The sequence below is a fragment of the Notolepis coatsorum genome (assembly GCF_963971535.1).
Source record: "Notolepis coatsorum genome assembly, chromosome: 10".
NCBI classification, from domain to species: Eukaryota; Metazoa; Chordata; class Actinopteri; order Aulopiformes; family Paralepididae; genus Notolepis; species Notolepis coatsorum.
In genome coordinates, this window is record NC_140174.1 from 5,389,457 (window position 1) to 5,411,804 (window position 22,348).

General features: G+C 47.6%; 1 protein-coding gene across 1 annotated transcript in view; it reads right to left on the reverse strand.

The window, feature by feature from the left end:
- Positions 1-22,348, reverse strand: part of stxbp4 (syntaxin binding protein 4) — a gene marked incomplete at both ends in the record, with an annotated part of 209,606 nt that overhangs the window by 123,143 nt on the left and 64,115 nt on the right. Inside the window, 3 exons of the mRNA XM_084322321.1 lie at positions 370-509; positions 1,973-2,022; positions 2,449-2,565. Of these exons, the coding sequence (XP_084178447.1) occupies positions 370-509; positions 1,973-2,022; positions 2,449-2,565 (307 nt within the window). The remainder of the gene's footprint in view (positions 1-369; positions 510-1,972; positions 2,023-2,448; positions 2,566-22,348) is intronic.

Consider the following 22,348-nt stretch of genomic DNA (forward strand, 5'->3'; position numbering starts at 1 on the left):
CAAAGTTGGCTTCCCGCCGACTCCTGACAGTAGCGGCTGTGGCCTCTTATAGGACCTCCGCGGGGCGGGAGGGGGGGGGGGCGTCCCTCACGGTCGGGGCGTCCTCCTAGAAGGTGAGTGCTGAAACGACGGGGAGGGAGCACAGTCACTCACAAACGGCAGGCGTCACGGTTTCCGGTTTCGGTGGGGAAAAAAACGGCTTCTTGCTTTCAGTTCGTTCGGTCGGAGTTGCATCATGCGAGGGCCGGTGGGACGACAAGAAGAGAGGAGGAGGAGGGGGAGGAGGAGGAGGATGAGGAGGTGGTGGGGGTGGTGGTGAGCCATGCAGACATGCGTTCGCGGAGCCGAAGGCGAGCGCACGTCACTTACAGTCGGCCTCCTGGATGGCCCTGACAGTTTGACTGAGCTCCTGAGCCTCCAGGGCCAGCGTGGCGCTTGTCCAGGGGCTCTTCCTGTAGCGGAGGGGGGCCGGGCTTTGGGACGAAGTGCCCGCTTTCGCTTCTCCGGAGCTGCGTGGAGGAACGACATAAAAAAAAAAGAGTCAGTGTTTACAGGCAGAAACTGCGATTGAGTCGTCTAATGGTCTTTTCGGTCTTTGTTTACAGATAAATCAAAAACACACATGTGTGGACTTTCAAAAGGAAAAGAAAAAAAGAAAAAATCACAAATGTACATATTCAAAGTATAGCTCACACACAAAATCCAAACTCAATGACCAAAAAAAAAGAATAGGCTGAAGCACATGCTTATTTTTGCCTATCCTTTACAATTCTTAAAAACAAAATATACTTTAAGACAAATTTAAAATATGCTGCAAGATATAATTTTTTTTCTTTTTCTTTAAGAGAAAAAAGAAAAGAGAAAATAAATGTTTAATGTTTTACTCAAAACTGTACTCCTGAATTATTTTATCCTTCATGGTCTTTTTAAATCTCCCCTGAGTACACAACTTCAACCCGTCACTAAGACTATTCCACAATTTAACTCCCAAAAACACATCTAGCTTTTACATTAGTTCTTACCTTTTTATATGTTTTAAGAATACACAACCCTCTTAAATTATACTTTCCTTCTCTTGGTTGAAAGAGACATTGAATACAAGCTGGTAGGTTCTTACTCTTAGCACGAAAAATGAAAAATGAAAATTCGATTACATGTGGGTTAGTATCAATCACAGGAAATATTATTTTGGTTTTGTTATTATGAATTACATTTGCAACGAGAAACTCTGCTCTCGCAAGGAGCTCATGCATTCCTAAATCAACTCAACTCAACTTAAACAGATTCTTTGGGATTAACTGAGGAAAATGTAGCATTTAGTTAGTCGTTGGGTTGAAATATATAATTCAAAGCGGGGGCAAATAAAAAAAAGGTCTGCAGACATCAGCGTATCAACAGCTCGGTCAATCAATTATAGATTTTTTTTTTTTTGTATAGAATATTCCTCCATTCCTATTTTCTTTATGGTGGTGGGGCCGCCATACGTTTGTTTGAATTTGCATCACGGATCGGGGCCTTTAGAGAAGAAGAGGGTGTGGTCAGCGCTCTGAAGGCCCAGCCGTGGCTCAGGCCATGCGACGGAGGGAGGTCTGTTGCTATTGGCAACCAGTTAAATGGCTCAACGCCACTTGCAATTACAACACTAATCCAGCCCATTACCAGAGCGGCTTGTCTCTAATGAATACTAGGTTGTCAATTAGCCACTAGGAGGAGTGCATCGCTTCTAAATAAATTACAGATAATGAGTCCGTCTCTCTCTCTCTCTCTCTCTCTCTCTCTCTCTCTCTCTCTCTCTCTCTCTCTCTCTCTCTCTCTCTCTCTCTCTCTCTCTCTCTCTCTCCTCTCTCTCTCTCTCTCTCTCTCTCTCTCTCTCTCTCTCTCTCTCTCTCTCTCTCTCTCTCTCTCTGACTGCACTTCTATGTTTTTTTTCCTTCATTTTCTTCCTCAGACGGTCTGAGCTGAACCCTCTTACCTGTAGCTCTTGGGAGGGCTTTGGGTTTCAAGGAGGAACTCTTGGATATTCTGTGGACAGAAAAACACACCAGAGTTCCCTTGGTTCATTGTGACCATTGTGACCAAAGATCCATTCACTGAACCCTGTTCATCCACTGCTTTCTTTGTGAGGAGGGGACTTGAATACTGTGTGAGACAGAATAGCTCGCAGATTCAACAGCATCAATCAGTCAATCACATCATTTGAAGGGCATTTCTTGAGGCCACCAATCGATGTTTGTGAGCATAAACAACTCTCTCCAAAACATAGACATCAGAGACTTCCTGAGTTCCCTCAGACCAACCGTTGTGATCGGAGGATCAAGAAAAGAGGGCAGGGTTTGAAATAGGTCATTTCCAAGACGTACAGAGTTTCTCTTATTGTATAACAGTGCAAGCAGTTCTGAACACGAATCATATGTTATATTAAATTGATATAACATTGAGCTTATATACCTCCACAAAGTCGAGCAGCTTTCCAGTAGACGACTCAAAGCTCTTTCTGGTCCCCTCGCTCTTCCGTAGCTGACACTCGAGCACGGCTATTTTCTTTTTCAGCTCTTCTGTCTCCTCCTGGGTGGAAATAAATGAAATGAAATGAAAGAAAGAAAGAAAGAAAGAAAGAAAGAAAGAAAGAAAGAAAGAAAGAAAGAAAGAAAGAAAGAAAGAAAGAAAGAAAGAAAGAAAGAAAGAAAGAAAGAAAGAAAGAAAGAAAGAAAGAAAGAAAGAAAGAAAGGTTGAGTCTGTGTGTGGTCTCTTCTGAGTCAGTGTATTCATGTAGACTGCTGCAGCTGGAGACATCATGTAACCATGTAATTGTGATCACTCAGAGTGCACTGTTTACTGGGTGGATTTGGGTGCAGATTATTATTATTATTATTCTTAAAAAAGATCCTACATTTACATTTAGTCATTTAGCTGACGCTTTTATCCAAAACAACTTCGGTACAGTTCTGTATAAGTAACATTGTTCGTCAAACAGTGTCGAACCTGAGTGCTACAGTCTTGTCTGCATATTACCTATAGGGCTGGGTACCGAATCTACCGGCACTTTTAAGGGTATCGATCGAATCACGTCGGTACTACCGAGTTTGCATGTTCTTGGTATCTGATTCTAGGGACATCTATGGATCTCAGGGAATGTATTCCCAGTGTCAGAAATACTGTGTCTGTTACTTACTAGGCTTGAGTAAATTGTAATGAACCAAATGAGAATATCAATAAAAAAAATTTTTTTTATCTTTGACTGTGAATAACACCATGCTAACATTTACCAGACCTGAAAAATCTAAGCAAATGAATAAAGGGAAGATGATTAAACAGAAGGTTTTGTAGATACAGTACTGAATTCTGCCATCCGGACACATGCCATTTGAATTATGATTATAGAATATAGAATATCAGGCCTAAAATGGTTATGCGATTAAAATGTGATTAATTAGATTAATTAATTACAAATCCTGTAATTAATTAGATACATTTTTTTAATCGCCTGACAGCACTAGAAATGACCTGAATCCCTTGTCCCACCAGGCCAGCCCCAAAACCCTCTCCATTACCAATGATCAACCCCTCATATAAACATTCAATCAATCTAGCTAACGCCTGGACTCCGCTCAACATCACCGATCCTCCCTCGCCGGTTCACACTAAGGCCCTCTTGACCTTGAGGGTCGCTAGCCGGATCTCTGTATAAACCCGGACACCGTCTACAGAGTAGTACACTGAGCACGGAGACTGTCAGGTTTTAAACTGTGGATACCAAACATAGAAGGTAAAGACGACTTTAAACTGTTAAACAGTAATCAATTTTATTGCACTGTAAAATTTCTATTTTATATGTCTGAACTGTATGCGCTCATTTTATGTCTATTCTATTCTACTACTTATTGCACTGCACTATTGCACTATTTTACTCTGTCAATTCTATTTGACTCTTTTTATTATTGTCTATTTTTTTACTTTTAACTGTGATTTTATATGTCTGCACTGTATGCGCTCATTGTATGTCTATTCTATTCTACTACTTATTGCACTGCACTATTGCACTATTTTACTCTGTCTATTCTATCTTACTCTTTTTATTATTGTCTATTTTTTTTTTTACTTTTAACTGTGATTTTATATGTCTGCCTTTTATGTGCTCATTTTATGCCCGTCTTTTTTCTGTTGTGAAGCACTTTGAGCTGCAATTTTTGTATGAAAGGTGCCATACAAATAAAGTGTATTATTATTATTATTATTATTATTATTATTATTATTATTATTATTATTATTATTATTATTATTATTATTATTATTATTATTATTATTATTATTATTATTATTATGATTATTATTGTTATTATTGTTATTATCACAGTACAGCAGCAGCTCTGGCAACTGAATAGTACAAAGCAAACACTGACCTAGATTCACTGTAGTGCAGGGAGCGGGGGGAAACCTGGAGGGGGCACCTGGAGCGGAGTCGCACGGGGATGAGGGGCAGTCGGACAGATGGGGTGCAGGGAGGGGGTTCACTCCCGTCGGGAAGGAGGTCAAGTGGGTAATTGAGAGGGGGGGGTTATCGAATGGCACAACTCCTCCAGGGTGTCCGCAAGCACGGCGGGGAATAATGTAGCGTCCACAATCAAAGTAGTCGAGCGCACACCAGGGGTGTTCAGACCGAGTCATTAAATGTGTGAATTGTTTTTGTTTTTATTTACTTAGTGGTACAGTACTTATGTTATTGCACAGACCGTTTATTGTATATAAATTAGTGCGTCAATCGATTAAAATATTTAATCGCGATTAATCGCATGATTGTCCATAGTTAACTCGCGATTAATCGCAAATGAATCGCATTTTTTTTCTTTTTTTTATCTACCTTAAAGGGATCTTTTTCAAGTTCCAAGTTGTAATACTCTTATCAACATGAGACACAAAAGGATGACCCTCGTGCATTGCAAATTTGCATCAAATTCAAAACAGAGTGATGCACAAAATAACTTAAAAGAAAATAATAATTTAAAACAATGAATAAAGTGTGCATGAAATAATAGGGGGAAAAAAACGTTAGGAACTTGTTACATTCACCCACACAAGGGCTGAGTAATCACACCACCCCCCACCCCCTCTCTCTCTCTCAAGGCCTCTACATGCTACAGCAACTTCAAAGCAACTTCAACACAACATCAGCGCGATTTCAGCGCGGTTGTTGTTTAGGGTCTTGTAGACTGTGTTGCGAGGAATCTGCGTACATGTCTCCAAAATCTAACCTAAACAACCGTTGTGTTGATATTGCGTAGCAGTGATTGGTTGGTTAGCGAATGGGGGCGGGGCTGTCATAGAATAATATAGGTCTCGCAGAGAATACCATCCGCCATTGTTGTAGCCAGCCAGCGTTGATGCTAAATAATTAGCGTCACATAGCTGGCCTTTTTCTGAAAACCCAAGCACATATTGTTCCATAGCATACGCCTTCAGTTGATCATGACAAATCCTCTCTTACCTTGACGATAAAAAAGCCTTGATAATTTAGTAAATAAAGCTGTAGCCAGCCAGCTAGCATTGGTGCTATACAAAATGCTATCCACATTAGCTACATAGCTAACCAACTAAATACAATGGTATCCTGAGGTAACTTTAACGTTAAATACAACGTTTGCTAGTCGAAATGACTGGACACACACAGGGACAAGTTAAACATCAATCAATTAATTTAGTAGTTTGAGCTGCATGTGAGCCGGTCTTTCTCTCCTCTCCATTGGAAACGAATGAAGTTACGTTAAAAAGCAAAGAACCTGCTGACAAAAGTTAAGCTGTTAGCAACAGACACTATAATACTTCCGGTCGGGGAATTTCAAAATAAAAGAGTGAGTCTAAAAGCACCGTAAATGCGTTTATTTTGTACATTATCTAACGTTAACACGAACCTAAACTAACTTTAGATTAGTTTAGGTTCGTGTAACGTTAGATATTGTAAAAAATAAACGTATTTACGGTGCTTTTAGACTCGCTCTTTTATTTTGAAACCCCCCGCCCGGAAGTAAAAATCATGCTTATTTTTCTGCTTTTATCAATGGGTTGGTTGAGAAGGGAAGCGTCATCTATCTAGGGAACCTAGCTACATACGGGGTACAATGTTACATAGGCTGCGCGTTGATTTTGCAGAAGCATAAAGGTAGAGTGTCTGCAACACCGTTGCTTTGTCGATGTTGTGTCGAAGTTGCTTTGAATTTGCTGTAGCATGCAGAGGCCTTCACACACACTCTCCCAGCTCTCTTTCTCTCTTGCTAATAGAGGACGCGACCCTGGTCAGACGCCTCTGGTTTTAGCTCCGCAACGATGTACACACTTTTAGCTATTATGTTTGTTTTTTCTACTTTTTTATTTAAAGCAACACTGGCGGGTACGTCATACGACCGTCAGACACTTATGGACCTGAACCCCGGGCTCAAAGAGGAGTTTGGAGACACTTTTGACCTAGAATGGCCAGCAGAAATCAGACGGGAGAATGGCGGCAAGGAAAAGAACAAAGGCAACGGCAGGAGGAGACACAGAGGGAGACGTGGAGGTATCAGACTGAGACTAAAAAGAGCTGCTTACCGCCCAGCAATTCCATCCATCTTTCTGGCGAATGCCCGTCCGTTGGAGGGTAGGATGGATGACCTGAGAGCGAGGGTCCAGTTCCAACAGGAGATGAGAGACATCAACATTATGTGTCTCATGGAGACATGGCTCACGTCGACGACTCCGGACAAAAGCGTATCTCCCTCGGATGCCTTCACAGTCTTACGTGCAGATTGTACCGCTGCCTCAGGAAAGACCATCGGCGGCGGAGTCTGCCTCATCACGAACAATTCCTGGGTTAATCCCGAGGGGGTGCAGGTTCTCTCAAACTCGTGTTCTCCGGACATGGAACATCTTTCTATCCTGTGTCGTCCGTTTCACCTCCCGAGGGAGTTCACCGCGGTCGTCATGACTGCCGTGTATATCCCCCCACACGCGAATACGGGCAAAGCGCTGGGCGAACTACACGATCATCTCAACAGACACCAGATCAAACACCCAGACGCAGTGATGGTAGTGGCCGGCGATTTCAACCAGGCCAACCTGAAGAAAGTGATGCCGTCCTTTTTTCAGCACATCGCTTGCTCCACCAGAGGGAAAAACACACTCGACCACTGTTATTCCCCGTTCAAAGCCGGCTACAAGGCAGTAGCCGCTCCGCCATTAACGGGGTCCACAAGCTCGAGCGATCACGACTCCATCTTGCTATTTCCGGCATATCAACAGAGATCACGTGACGCCGTCGTGTCACGTGAGACAAAGAAGTGGACCGACGAATCAGAGGCCACGCTCCAGGACGTGCTTGCAGACACGAATTGGGATATGTTCAAAGGAAGCGCCAGTGACGTCAGTGAGCTCGCAGACACAGTGGTGAGTTACATCACAACAATAGCCGATGGTATTGTCCCCAGGAAAACGGTGCGGATTTTCCCAAACCAGAAACCGTGGGTGGATAGCACTATTAGAGCAGCTCTGAACTCTCGTACCACCGCCTACAACCTGGGTAGAGAGTCAGGAAATATGGAGGAGTATAAGGTTTCAGTCTATACTCTACGCAAGGCTGTCAAACTTGCTAAGAAGACATATGCTGACAAACTGGAGACACAAATGGCACAAAACGACACAAGAGGATTATGGCAGGGACTGAAGACAATAACTGACTATAAGGTCAGCGCCCCCTCAATGGGGAGCGACGACGCCTCCCTCGCGGACAAGCTCAACATCTTCTACGCTCGGTTTGGTGTAGACAGTGGCGCTGCCGGCTCTCCGGCTAGTGACGTCACTGGCGCGCCGGCTGTTGTGGAGGGGGGGGGGGGGGCAACCGCGGGGACGCGGGGACGCTCTCTCGTTGTCGGAACACAGTGTGAGAAGAGCATTTATGCAGGTGAACACCAGGAAGGCTGCTGGCCCAGATGGCATAACAGGACGCATACTCAAGTCCTGTGCCAACCAGCTGGCCCCAGTGTTCACCGCCATATTTAACCAATCCCTGGCGGAGTCAGTGGTCCCTGCCTGCTTCAAGATGTCTACCATCATCCCTGTACCGAAGAAACCCTCCCCAACATGTCCAAACGACTACAGACCGGTGGCACTCACCTCTGTGGTCATGAAATGTTTCGAGAGGCTGGTCAAGGACCACATTTGTGCCTCCCTCCCCAGTGATATGGACCCTATGCAATTTGCATACAGGACAAATAGGTCCACCGACGACGCGGTCTCCCAGGTACTGCACAGCACCCTCTCGCACCTTGACCGTCAGAAGGGGGGCTATGTGAGACTGTTGTTCATTGACTACAGCTCAGCGTTCAACACCATAGTCCCCACCAGACTGGTGGACAAGCTGATCGAACTAGGTCTGAGCTCCGCCCTGAGCGCCTGGGTACTGGACTTTCTGAGCGAAAGACCACAGGCGGTCAGGGTGGGGGGTCAGACCTCCAACACCATCACCCTGAGCATCGGGTCCCCCCAGGGCTGTGTTCTGAGCCCCCTGCTGTACTCACTCTACACACACGACTGTGTGGCCAAGTTCAGCTCCAACTCCATAGTGAAGTTCGCGGATGACACGGTGGTGGTGGGGCTGATCTCGGACAACGACGAGAAGGCCTACCGGGAGGAGGTTGAGGTACTGGAACGCTGGTGCCAGGACAACAGCCTGCTCCTGAACATTGGTAAAACCAAGGAGCTGATCGTGGATTATAGGAGAGGACAGCAGGAGACGCACACACCACTGATGATTAACGGGGCTACCGTGGACAGGGTGAGCAGCTTTAAGTACCTGGGGGTCCACATCTCAGAGGACCTGACATGGTCAACACACATAGACACAGTAGTAAAGAAGGCGAAACAGCGCCTCTACCACCTGAGACAGTTAAGGAAGTTCAGAGTATCGGGGAAGATACTCCAGTCCTTCTACTCAGGAGCTGTAGAGAGCATCCTGACCGGAAACATCACTGCCTGGTATGGAAACAGCACGGCACAGGACAAGAAGGCCCTACAGAGAGTGGTGCGCTCAGCCGAGCGTACCACGGGTATTGCACTACCCCCCCTGCAGGTTCTATACAACAAGAGGTGCAAATCCAGAGCCTGTAGGATAATGAAAGACCCTCACCACCCCAATAACAGCCTGTTTCAGCTGCTGAGGTCAGGCAGACGCCTGCGAACCCCAGCTACTAGGACAGAGCGGCTTAGGCTCAGCTTCTTCCCCCAGGCCATCAGAGCCATGAACAATGAACATTGAGTGCTCAGAACATTGAACTATCCACACACAAGCACACATGAACACACACACGACACGCACACTGTGCACGCTCACACACGAGCAGCCACTTAACACTTTAACATGAGCGGGCACACACTCATGTCGCACACACGCACACTTATGGCCAAAGGAAAGGACACTTTAAATTAGAATAACAGGAACAGTGTATTGCACTACCAAAGCTAACTAGCATGTCCCATATGCTGTGTAAATAACTATGTACAGATACCGAGATGTCACTCCATGTTACCTGTTACCTGTTTACTGCACAATGTTGTTTTTTCATTTTTTGATTCTATTATATGTACCACTGTATTGCACATCGTTGCGGGCAAGACCACCCGCATTTCATTGTATACCTGTATGCCGTGACAATTAAAACTCTTGACTTGACTTGGCCCCTTCCTCATCTCTCTCACCCCCCTCTCTCTATATATCACACACACACACACACACACACACACACACACACACACACACACACACACACACACACACACACACACACACACACACACACACACACACACACACACACACACACACACACACACACACACACACACACACACACACACACACACACACACACACTGTTACGACCCTGGCTCAGGGGCACGCAACCTATGTGCAAACCAACACCAAAACCCTGTGCTCTAACTCAAAGTGCTACTATCTCAAGGAACTATTAATATAAATGTTAACTAAAGTACTAAGGTAACCCAACGGACAAGGACTAGAAGAACGTGACAGCTCTTTCTCTAAGCACAGACAGTGCATGTGTGTTACTAGGTCTGCCTTTAAAGCTCCCCAGCAGGTAACCAATCAGCACTAATTGGCTAATTGGCAGGCCTCACCTGCATGCCCGGTGACACAGGAGTGATCAGGGCCCTCATTCATCAACGTGGACGTAGAACATGTTCTATTTCCACACGTAAGCACAGAATGTAGAATCAGTGTACGCACAGAAAAATCGGGATTCACCACACGTGCGTACGCAGGTTCTACGCACACCTGTCATGATGAATATGACTTTGATCCTACGTTTGAGCTCATGCACTGTTTTAAGTATTTGCATACCAGAACCGCCCCGATTAACCATATACGGTAATGGTATACCCCCATGAAATGTGGAAAAATGGACTAAGCCGAGGGAAGCGTGTTATGAGAACGGTGATGTCGGATATGATATCTATTAACCATTGCTGCCTGGGCAGCACAAACACTAATAAAGACCGTGCTGGAATATGACTGCCTTTTCCCGTGTTGTTTGATTAATACCCAGGGATTAAAGTTCTCCTCAATTTTATTCCAAATCGCGATGGATTTCCCGTACATTTTTTACCTGCTGCATATGATTTCTAGAGGCATACTACAATCTATTTTGATGTCAGTATTGGGTAGCCTATATAAACAATAATACGAGAGCATATACAAGAACAATGAATCTCACTGCATGTATGATGTAGCCTGCCTTTCAATACATGAACTTGAATCCCATCATGTTTGTGTGCGGGACTCACAAGGCTGTTGTCACAATGGGTGGTACCGGTACAGTAATAACAGTCCACACAATATCACGATGGACCATGCCATAGCCTATGTTCTATTAGGACATGATCTGTGACGACAAATGTTCTAGAATGTTTGATTAAGATATCATACTCTGACAGCATGCCTATGATCAACAAAAACGCGAACTTGAATCCCATCATATACATAGTCTGTCCACTATCTGGTGTCATTGCAATGCGTTTTTTATTCTTTCTTATACAGTAAAAAGGGGGAAGAACACTATATCGTGGGTGTTCATATGACTTGTATTCTGCTTACAGCTTCGAAATTCCACTTGTTTCGTTTAACGTAAAGCATTTTAAATATAATCAAAACGTTCCCGTGTTTCTGCGGTCTGTGCGCAAAATAATAACGAGTTGAGCTACGCGGAGTACACCCCGTATAGTACACCCCGTATATTCCGATAACGCTATATGAACCATGCTGCATTCATTCTGAGAGAAAGATCTATTATTCCAAATGCTATTTATAGGGTTTTGACCATAATTACACTACTGTTGCTGTTGTGAAGGGCCAGATTAAACCGAATATATATATTTATTATATATATATATTTAATTGTATTTGTATATTCTCTAATATTCCCTGATATCCCTTGTATATTCCTTGTACAATATGCATTGAATATCCATTCTAGCCTACTGAACATCCCATAATAGTCTCCATTCTACTATTGGTCGAGACCTTGGTGCCAGGCTGCCATACCCCTCAGACCCAGTTCAAACGTACCGCTCAACATGTACGAACAAGTCCTAGTTCCGCGTAGGAATCTGGCTACCGCACCACTAATGGGACTATTTGTTCATAGTGCGTATATATACTGCGCTACTAAAGTAGGACTTTCTTTTCAGTCCAGTTTCTTACCCTCCAATAGAGTCACAGACGTAAAGCCTCCCCGCGACGCCACGTGTGGGAGTAAGGCCAAGTTCGGCTTACCATCGGTATTGAGACATCGTGTATATTAATATTTGAATAGTCATATTTGGCACTATATCGTCGAGTTGGACGTAGTCTATTAAGCTAATAATAGTCTGTTAATATATAGTGCTTCGTGCGGTGAGAATACTACCGTAGTCAGTACCCCATCGTTTCGGGCAGAGAACTGGCTGCTTATCCAGGGTGGTTGACCCCACGTGAAGCTGCACCCGAGGAGCCCCAGAGCCGACGAGCGAGTGGACCTGTATACCGGATTATTCTACCGACGACAGCCCGCCTTCCCCGGCACGGATTATGCTTTGTATACGTTGATTATTCCATGGATAAAGACCCCCGACACTGCCGTGTGTTGGAACCCCCCCCCCTGGAGAGGACGCAAGGTGAGGAGACGCTCTGCAAGACGAGGTCGCTTCACGTCTCTCCTCCGTGGACCGGAGGACGCCGGCCCACAAAGAGTCCATCTGCTTTCATCTGTGGTCCAAGGATCGCCGGCGCATTGAACGGCACTACAGTGGGTTCACCTGGGATACCCTTGGCCGGATGAGGCAGCCGGATTCTACCCCCCCCCCCTTCCTACTCCTGTCGGCTTACAAGCGACCGGATTAACCCCCTCTAGTGTATCCAGCCTATAATCATTAAAGTATCATTGCTGTTATTCCTTAACTATTCCAGGTCGTATATGTACCACCTGCGCCTTCAGAGATTGGACATTCTCTATTGATATACCGACGAATACTCTTGCCATAAAAGTGCATACTAATTCCCATTCATAAATGTGATTGATTTGATTAAGTGCTTGCTCTACACACCATCGCTGTGTAGAAATAAAGACCTATTTCTAATTCGTACATTTGTGTTGGATCCGTTTCATCTACGTGACAGTGTTCATCATAATATATTTATGCCGAGTACTGGGTGGCCGAATATTAAGTACAAAGGTAGTGGTAGTAAGTATCATATCTAGTAATACAGTCAGGGAATTGTACCCCTCAGTTACAATTGGTCCTTCGAGCCGGATGGTAATCAGTGTAATATTAATATAGTGTTATTAATATTGAAATGGCCTATGATGAACACTCCACGAAACGATCCTCCTAACCAACGCCCGCAGCACGAACGACGGCTCCCTCAGTACTTAGAGGCTTACGCTGTCAGTCAACAACCTAGTCTTCTACTAACAGTAAACGCGGTAAAACTAGAAAGTAAAAGTATGTCTAACCCCAACGCCCAGACTACCCCGACCATAGAGGCCCCTACGGGTTCTAATGTAACTGACCAAGTTCACGGTGGGGACCAGTGGGAACCAGACATGACTTCACACCCCGCCAGTACTGAAGAAGTAGTCCCCGATGAGTCCCGGGAGGAATACAACGCTACCGAGAGAGAACTCGGCACGGAAGAAGACGGGGAGAGCACCGTGGAGATAGAGCTCCAAGGCTCCGCAAGGAGTACCCCGAGGGAAGGCTCCCCTATACAACCGCCTTCTCCCAGCGAGGCAGAGAGGACCCTACAGCAGGCCTTCCTCATCAGCCTGAACGCCGCTGCTGAACGCGACCGACTGCAGATCCAGCAGCGGAGCGAAGAAGAGCATATACGTCTAGAAATAAGACGCATTCAGAGGGAAGAGAATGTGGCCCGAGACCGAGCAGACAGCCAGCGAGCAGCTGCTGGTGCTCTACGGGACGCAGAGCGCGACAGACAGCAAGCGCAACTAATAGAACAGCTGATCAGACGGACAACACCCTCTCCCTCCGCCAGAGGCTCCAGGAACTCGTCTAGACACACCTCCAGGGCGGCATCCCCTAGCCGAGTAAACAACCCTGAACTTGACCAACAGACGAGGTCTATACCCCCCACAGACCACCTCCCCCCACCGGTCCAAGCGAGACCTAGCAACCGGGAAGGAGCAGCATATCCTGTGGAGAGGCTAAACCAGAGACTACAAGCACTGGATGACCTAACCGAAGACGAAGAGGAAGAGGAGGAGAACCACGCCCGACGACAGCACAGTACTCTACCGGACCAGGAGGTCCGGTACAGCCCAGGCTATACTCCCGCGGAGCTGCGCTACAGAACCCCGACTCTATACACGGGTGAGCACGACGCACGACCCGCACCGAGGAACAGCACCTGGACAAGCGGGCCATGGTACACTGCCGGTACCAGCCCATACCAAGGAGCGGGAGGAGACTCGCCTAGGAGGCCTCTCCCCCAACGCTCGCCGATGTATCCACAGTCAGCGTCATATATTGGCACGCCTATGGTACCCGACTTCACCCAAGAGAACCGGGCCCAGTATACAGAACTCCGCATGTGTCTGGAGACCATGTTGGTGGATGTATTGGATGAACGCCACAAATACGCCATCCTACTGAAGCACTTAAAGGTACCCCGCGCACATAATATAGCGCTCGCCTACGCGACTTCCACCACCCCATACACAGCAGCGCTGGTAGCATTGGACCAGAGGTATGGGCGCATATGGGATTACGTGATCCAGGAGATCCGACACATCGACCGCTTACCCCCAGCAATAGACAATCGAGCACTGGACGACCTGTCCATCAGAGTGCAGTCCCTGGTAGGGATGTTGGGAGCGCAGAGAGAGAAGGGGAGGCATGAACTTTACGCCAACTCAAATGTGGAAAGGATCTTGGAGAAGCTGCCGCCCGCTCGACAGGAGCGTTTTAGGCGGCAGAGGGACCACCGAGACCCGAATGGCCCCGAACCGAACCTCCTCGATCTAGCAGACTTCCTGGCGAGAGAAGTCAGCAGCCTACGGCTAGATACATTCGGACGGAGCACCCCTGGCTCCAGAGAAGGAACCAGACGACTAAATGATGGAAGAAGATCGGTGACTGTGATGCACCAATCGGAGTCAGTACCGAGCAGCAGGAGCCACAGTACCCCCTCCAGAACGGAGAAGTGGAAGATAGTGTGCCCCTACTGTGAGAAAGAACACTGGCTAGCGCAATGTGACTCCTTCCCCAAGCTGAACGCGGAGGAAGCAAGTCAATGGATAAAGTCCAACAAGCGCTGTTTTCGCTGTGCGCGCTCACACATGGCAGCCGAATGCCGCTTAAAGAAAAGGTGCACCAAGTGCGATGGAGCCCATCTGGACATACTTCACGACAGTAACAGACGGCGCCCTTCACCCGCACCATCCAGCAGCAAAGCGAGCGTCATGTACATCGATCCCGCCAGCAGCAGTGGAGCCCGAGTACTCCTAAAAGTAGTGCGTGTGACACTAAGCTACCAGAATAAAGTCCTGGACACTTACGCCGTCCTCGATGACGGGTCCGAGAAGACCCTTCTGCTCGCCTCCGCTGCGGCCCAGCTAGGGCTGCGGGGAAGCGAAACCCAAATGACAATTCGGACAATAAGACGAGATTTGAAGACGATAAAGGGCGAGAATGTCTCATTCTCTATCGCAGCAAGCGGCCAGCCTGAGCGACGGTACCAGATTACAGACGCTTTCACCAGCCAAGAAATAGGGCTGTCGCGGTACACATACCCCGTCGCCAAGCTGATGGAGAAATATGCACATCTGCGCAAGTTACCGATCCCGCTCATAGACAATGCTATGCCGACCCTGTTGATAGGCTCCGACCATGCAGACCTCATTGTCCCGATAGACCGGGTTCATACCGGACCCCGAGGCTGTCCTGCAGCAGTCGAGACCCGTTTGGGATGGACTCTCCAAGGCCCGCTCGCCAAATCTCTCAACCGAAGTACAGCCACTAGATGTCTCCACTCCCGAGTCACAGAGGGAGAAACCGCACTCCTGCAACACGTAGAGCGGCTATGGACCTTGGAACAAATGCCCTTTAAGAACGGAAAGAAAGACATTCGCTCTAAAGATGACATTTACGCCATTCACCTCCTCGAGACAGGGACCAAGAGAGTCCCGGTCAACGGCGTGTTGAGATACGCCACGCCACTCCTGCGGCGAGAAGGAATGCCTACTTTCCACGCCAAGACAGACGCCACAGAACGGTACCTGCTGAACACGGAGCGGCGCTTAGCCAAGAACCCCGCCCAAGAGAGTGTATACCGCGCTGAGATTGAGAAGCTCATCACAGCGGGACACGTCACAAAGATGGACATTAAAGAGGCTGACCAGACCACTGAATCGTGGTACGTGCCTCACCACAAGGTCCATCACAACGGTAAAGACCGCATAGTATTTAACTGCAGCTACCAGATCGGATCCCAAAATCTGAATAAAGAGTTACTGCCCGGTCCCACACTCGGCCCCTCCCTACTCGGCGTTCTACTCCGCTTCCGCCAGGAAAAGGTGGCCATCAGCGGGGACATTAAAGGAATGTTCCTGCAGGTGAGATTAGTAGAGGAGGACAAGCCCCTGTTACGGTTCCTATGGAGAGAGAAGCCAGGAGATGAGCACCCAGCCATCTACCAATGGGAAGTCCTCCCCTTCGGAACGACGTGCAGCCCCTGCTGTGCTACATTTGCACTACAGAAACATGTAGCAGAGGACCCAGCAGCGGACGAAGAGGTCCGACACAGCGTAAAGAACAGCTTCTACGTAGACAACTGTCTACAAAGCCTTTCAACCCAGGAAGGAGCCGAGGCTCTCCTGATTAAACTCCGCGCCTCACTGATCAAAGGCGGCTTTGATCTCAGGCAGTGGGCCAGCAGCGATCCGCAAGTACTGCGCAGCCTCTCCTCCGAGGACAAGGCAGCCAGCAGCGAGACCTGGATGGCTACAATCCCGGGAGAAGCCCAGGAGATGACCCTGGGATTGGTGTGGCGATTCAAAACAGATTCGCTTCACTACAGACACAAGCCCCTGACTACGGAGCAGGGAAGGCCGGCGGCGGCGCCGACCACCAGACGGAGTGTGTACACAACACTCGCCCGACAATATGACCCGCTAGGATGTATTCTACCGTACACCACCAGGGCAAAAATGATTGTACGAGCATTGTGGGACAAGGACCAGGGCTGGGACGACCCCATTCCCGCACACCTTGCATCCACCTGGAGAGAGTGGGAGATGGAGCTCCACTCACTCCCAGGCGTTAATATGCGCCGAAGCTACTTCCCACCCACGGTGAGGCCAGAGACATGTAAAATGGACTTACACGTCTTCAGTGACGCCTCAGAGGTCGCATACGGATCAGTAGCCTACTTGCGGGCCCAAGAAAGGGGGGGAGAGATCTACACAGCATTTGTCCTCGCCCGCTCGAGAATAGCCCCACGCAAGCAACAATTTATCCCACGTCTAGAGCTCTGCGCAGCCCTAGCCGGAGCGCACCTAGCCACGCTCATCCAACGTGAGCTCACCATACCGGTGTCTAGAACAATCCTGTGGTCAGATTCCACGACAGTACTCGCCTGGATCAAATCGGACTCATGCAAGTACAAAGTCTTCGTGGGAGTCAGAGTCACCGAGATTCAAGACTTAACCGAAGAGTTAACCGGAGAAACAGAGTGGCGCTACGTTGATACAAAACAGAACCCAGCTGACGTCATCACCCGGGGAATGCCCCTAGATGACCTCACCCGTCACAATGCTTACAGTGACGGCCCCGCATTCCTAAGACTCCCGGAAGGACAGTGGCCCATGCCTATCCCGAGGGAAGCAAGTCCAGAGGAGGTGGAAAATAAGAAGCCTGTGTTCTGTGGATTGAGCACTGTTATCTACCCAGTTACCCCCAACACACTCCTGATGGGGCGGCTAGATCCTGCATTACCCCAGACAATGTACCGGCCTGAAGAAGCGAACGGCCGACGAATGTGGAGGTACAGCCAAGTATTAGCCGACAAGTTTTGGAGCAGTTTCCTACTGCACTACCTACCGTCTCTACAGACCCGCCAGAAGTGGGTAAAGGAGAGAGACAATTTGACAGAAGGAACAGTCGTCATGATTATTGATCAATCACTGCCCAGAGCTATGTGGCCGGCCGGCCGCGTAAGCAAAGTGATCACCGGTGCCGACGGCAAGGTCCGAGCAGCTGAAGTGCTTGTCCAGGGTCGCACTTACACCCGTCCCGTGGCGAGGCTCATAGAACTGCCCCGACTCCCAGACACAATCGATGATGACCATGACCCTATAACCCTATGACTTTGTGAAGTTGACTGACCCCTACAGCAAACCCTTATGTGTAAATAGACAACGCGATTAATCTGTCTCTGTTTAACTGATTAGGTCTGGGACCAATCAGGGGGTGGCTGTTGTGAAGGGCCAGATTAAACCGAATATATATATTTATTATATATATATATTTAATTGTATTTGTATATTCTCTAATATTCCCTGATATCCCTTGTATATTCCTTGTACAATATGCATTGAATATCCATTCTAGCCTACTGAACATCCCATAATAGTCTCCATTCTACTATTGGTCGAGACCTTGGTGCCAGGCTGCCATACCCCTCAGACCCAGTTCAAACGTACCGATCAACATGTACGAACAAGTCCTAGTTCCGCGTAGGAATCTGGCTACCGCACCACTAATGGGACTATTTGTTCATAGTGCGTATATATACTGCGCTACTAAAGTAGGACTTTCTTTTCAGTCCAGTTTCTTACCCTCCAATAGAGTCACAGACGTAAAGCCTCCCCGCGACGCCACGTGTGGGAGTAAGGCCAAGTTCGGCTTACCATCGGTATTGAGACATCGTGTATATTAATATTTGAATAGTCATATTTGGCACTATATCGTCGAGTTGGACGTAGTCTATTAAGCTAATAATAGTCTGTTAATATATAGTGCTTCGTGCGGTGAGAATACTACCGTAGTCAGTACCCCATCGTTTCGGGCAGAGAACTGGCTGCTTATCCAGGGTGGTTGACCCCATGTGAAGCTGCACCCGAGGAGCCCCAGAGCCGACGAGCGAGTGGACCTGTATACCGGATTATTCTACCGACGACAGCCCGCCTTCCCCGGCACGGATTATGCTTTGTATACGTTGATTATTCCATGGATAAAGACCCCCGACACTGCCGTGTGTTGGAACCCCCCCCCCCTGGAGAGGACGCAAGGTGAGGAGACTCTCTGCAAGACGAGGTCGCTTCACGTCTCTCCTCCGTGGACCGGAGGACGCCGGCCCACAAAGAGTCCATCTGCTTTCATCTGTGGTCCAAGGATCGCCGGCGCATTGAACGGCACTACAGTGGGTTCACCTGGGATACCCTTGGCCGGATGAGGCAGCCGGATTCTACCCCCCCCCCCTTCCTACTCCTGTCGGCTTACAAGCGACCGGATTAACCCCCTCTAGTGTATCCAGCCTATAATCATTAAAGTATCATTGCTGTTATTCCTTAACTATTCCAGGTCGTATATGTACCACCTGCGCCTTCAGAGATTGGACATTCTCTATTGATATACCGACGAATACTCTTGCCATAAAAGTGCATACTAATTCCCATTCATAAATGTGATTGATTTGATTAAGTGCTTGCTCTACACACCATCGCTGTGTAGAAATAAAGACCTATTTCTAATTCGTACATTTGTGTTGGATCCGTTTCATCTACGTGACAGTGTTCATCATAATATATTTATGCCGAGTACTGGGTGGCCGAATATTAAGTACAAAGGTAGTGGTAGTAAGTATCATATCTAGTAATACAGTCAGGGAATTGTACCCCTCAGTTACAGTTGCTATTTTACAATGAACTATAATGGATTACGGGGGTCATACAGAACACGCGCCAGTGTCTTTATTTCCGCCTTGAAACTAATGCAGAACTGAGGAGCGCTTATGCGTAGTAACGATATTCTACCACTGGGCGTCAGCTAAGTGTGCTCCGACCTGTGCGTACACGTAAGCACGGAGTCAAGTTCAAGTTGAAATTGATGAATCCCACTCTTTGCTTAGAAATGATCGTACGCACAGGTTAAGCACAAATCTGTGCGTAAGAGACGTTGATGAATGAGGGCCCAGGCCTCTAGTACATAACACCTCCCACACCAAACTGGTTGCCCAAGAGGCAACCACTACACAACAACCCATAACAAAACAAAAAAACAACTGTGACCCCTTAGTTGTCAGGGCCACTACCACAACAGCGATAACGGGTACCACAAACACCGGTACTATGATGGTGAGAGGGCGTTTGCTAGCACGTTGTCCCTCCCACGATGTGGCGAATATCCAAGTTATACGCCTGGAGGAACAAACTCCATCGCATTAAACGATGGTTCGAGTTCACCATGCTGCGAAGAAAAACCAAAGGGTTATGGTCTGTATACCCAACAAGGGGTAAACTGGAGGATCCAACGTAAACATCAAAATGGTTCAAGGCAAGAACCGGGTCGGCCCCTGTCGAACACGACCACCGATACCGATCTGTCAAAATTATACTGCAAACCAAAATCAACCTGAGAACTGCGCTTAACAGAACAGAACACAGCACAACAAAACCATAGATCACTGATACCACCACCGCACCCATATCCATCCCACCTGGCACTGGCAGTTCAGGATACTGCACACCGTGAACATCCAGAGTAGGCTGTACCGCCTCAGGTACAGCCCCAGTGTACCGGGAACATGGCAGTACGACAGTCACAATAACGTCTGGAACACCATCTAAAATGGCGTCACCCAAAATAACTTTGTCCTGATCAAAATCAAAATGGCTGCCACTCAACAGACCAGGTCGCGAAGGCGGCTCCTGCTCCACAGGACACAGGTAACTAGGTTGACCATCACACCTAGTGCATGGCAGAGAATCAGTGTGGACATGTGGATCAATGTCAGAATCATCAACTGACATACTGGGACCATCCCTGCCCACACGTGAAACATCAGGGACAATAGAGCTATTGTGGGAAGGCTGGCAGCCTAAGTCAAGCTTAGTAGCCTCTCCAACTAGAACGGTGTCACATGAAACAACAGCACCTCTCATAGCATCCTTCCCACACTCATCCTCCAATTCGTTCGTGGCCTCAGCCACCGTACAGGCTGGGAAGACCTTGAGACACTGCGCTGCCATATCATCTCCTGTCACATGCTTCTCCGGCACGCCTGTCAACTCTGGTTTCACCACCGGGCCTAACACAAAACCACAATCAAGAGAATCATTATGCAGAGGTACATCCACAGTGTGCTTTCCAAAATTCTCAACAGGTACACATTTTAACTCAACAAAGAATGTGTCACTAAGTGTAATGTCCCAAGTCGAAGTATCAACAACATCACTTTTGTCCTTTGACATTTCTCGTGCCACAGCACACACAGGAAACACTCGTGGATGTTTCTGTGCCAGCTCATTAGAGACCTCAGAAACCACAGGAATGGGAGTTACAACCGGAGTAGCCAACACTTTGTCACCAGCCAAATCATTCCCTAGAATGAAGGACACCCCCTTTATGGGAATGTGAGAACATACCCCCACAACAACATTGCCTGATACTAAGGGAGAATTGAGCGTGACCTCATGCAAAGGTGCATCCACAAATCCACCCCCAAAGCCCCGAACAACGACACCGGAATGCAAAGAAGAGTTTTCTGAAAACGGCAAAACCCCCTCCAGAATGAGGGACTGAAAAGCACCGGTATCTCTCCAAATTGTTATAGCCTGTTTGGACTCTAGTGCATTAGTCAGGGAAACAAATCCATTCATCATAAACCTTGAGGAACCCTCGAGTTCTTTGTCCACACGTTTGATACTTTCCCCATCCCCATCTAACGTTGGCATAGGCGTCCTGCATATGGTTTCTACCAGAGCCACGGTTCTGAAATTTTTCTGCTCAAGCACCGGGCACCCAGCAACGATATGACCAGGTTCTTTACAGTAAAAACAGATAATCCCTTCTGGGAATGCACCAGCAGACCCACCCCGCCTAGGAGGTGAAGTTAACTGACCAGCAGACACAGGTTTTTGGAAACGGCCCCCCTGAACAGGACGCCTATCCCCGGACTCAACACGGTAGTCCTCCAAAAACACGGACTTGTGTGTCAACACAAACTCATCGGCGAAGACAGCGGCGTCGCCTATCTTCGATACCCCACGCTCATTTAGATGTGTGGAAACGGTATCAGGAACACATCTTTTAAATTCCTCTAGGAGAATCAACTGCCTAAGCTGCTCTCTTGACTCTGCCTTCTGAGAAGTGCACCACCTGTCAAACAGGTTCTCCTTCTCCCTACCAAACTCAACATAAGACTGCCCCTCCAACCTGCGATGACCTCTAAAACGCTGACGATAGGCCTCAGGGACCAACTCATAAGCCCTCAAAATGGAAGCTTTAACCAGCTCATAATCAGCGCTTTGTTCAAGGGACAGAGCAGTGTAGGCTTCTTGTGCCCTACCAACTAAAACACATTGCAGCAGCAGTGTCCAGGCGGTATCAGGCCACTTCAATGAAGGAAAATATCTTTCCACGTCTTTCTCAAAAAATGGTGGCACCATCCTAATATTCCTGCCTACATCAAACCCGGAACGTGACTCTGGATGCAGAGCACCCGCCTGCAAGGCAGCATGCTTATATTCAAGCTCCTTCTGTGCACGCTCATGCTCCAACAACATTTGTTTCTCCTTAAACTCACGCTCCTCTC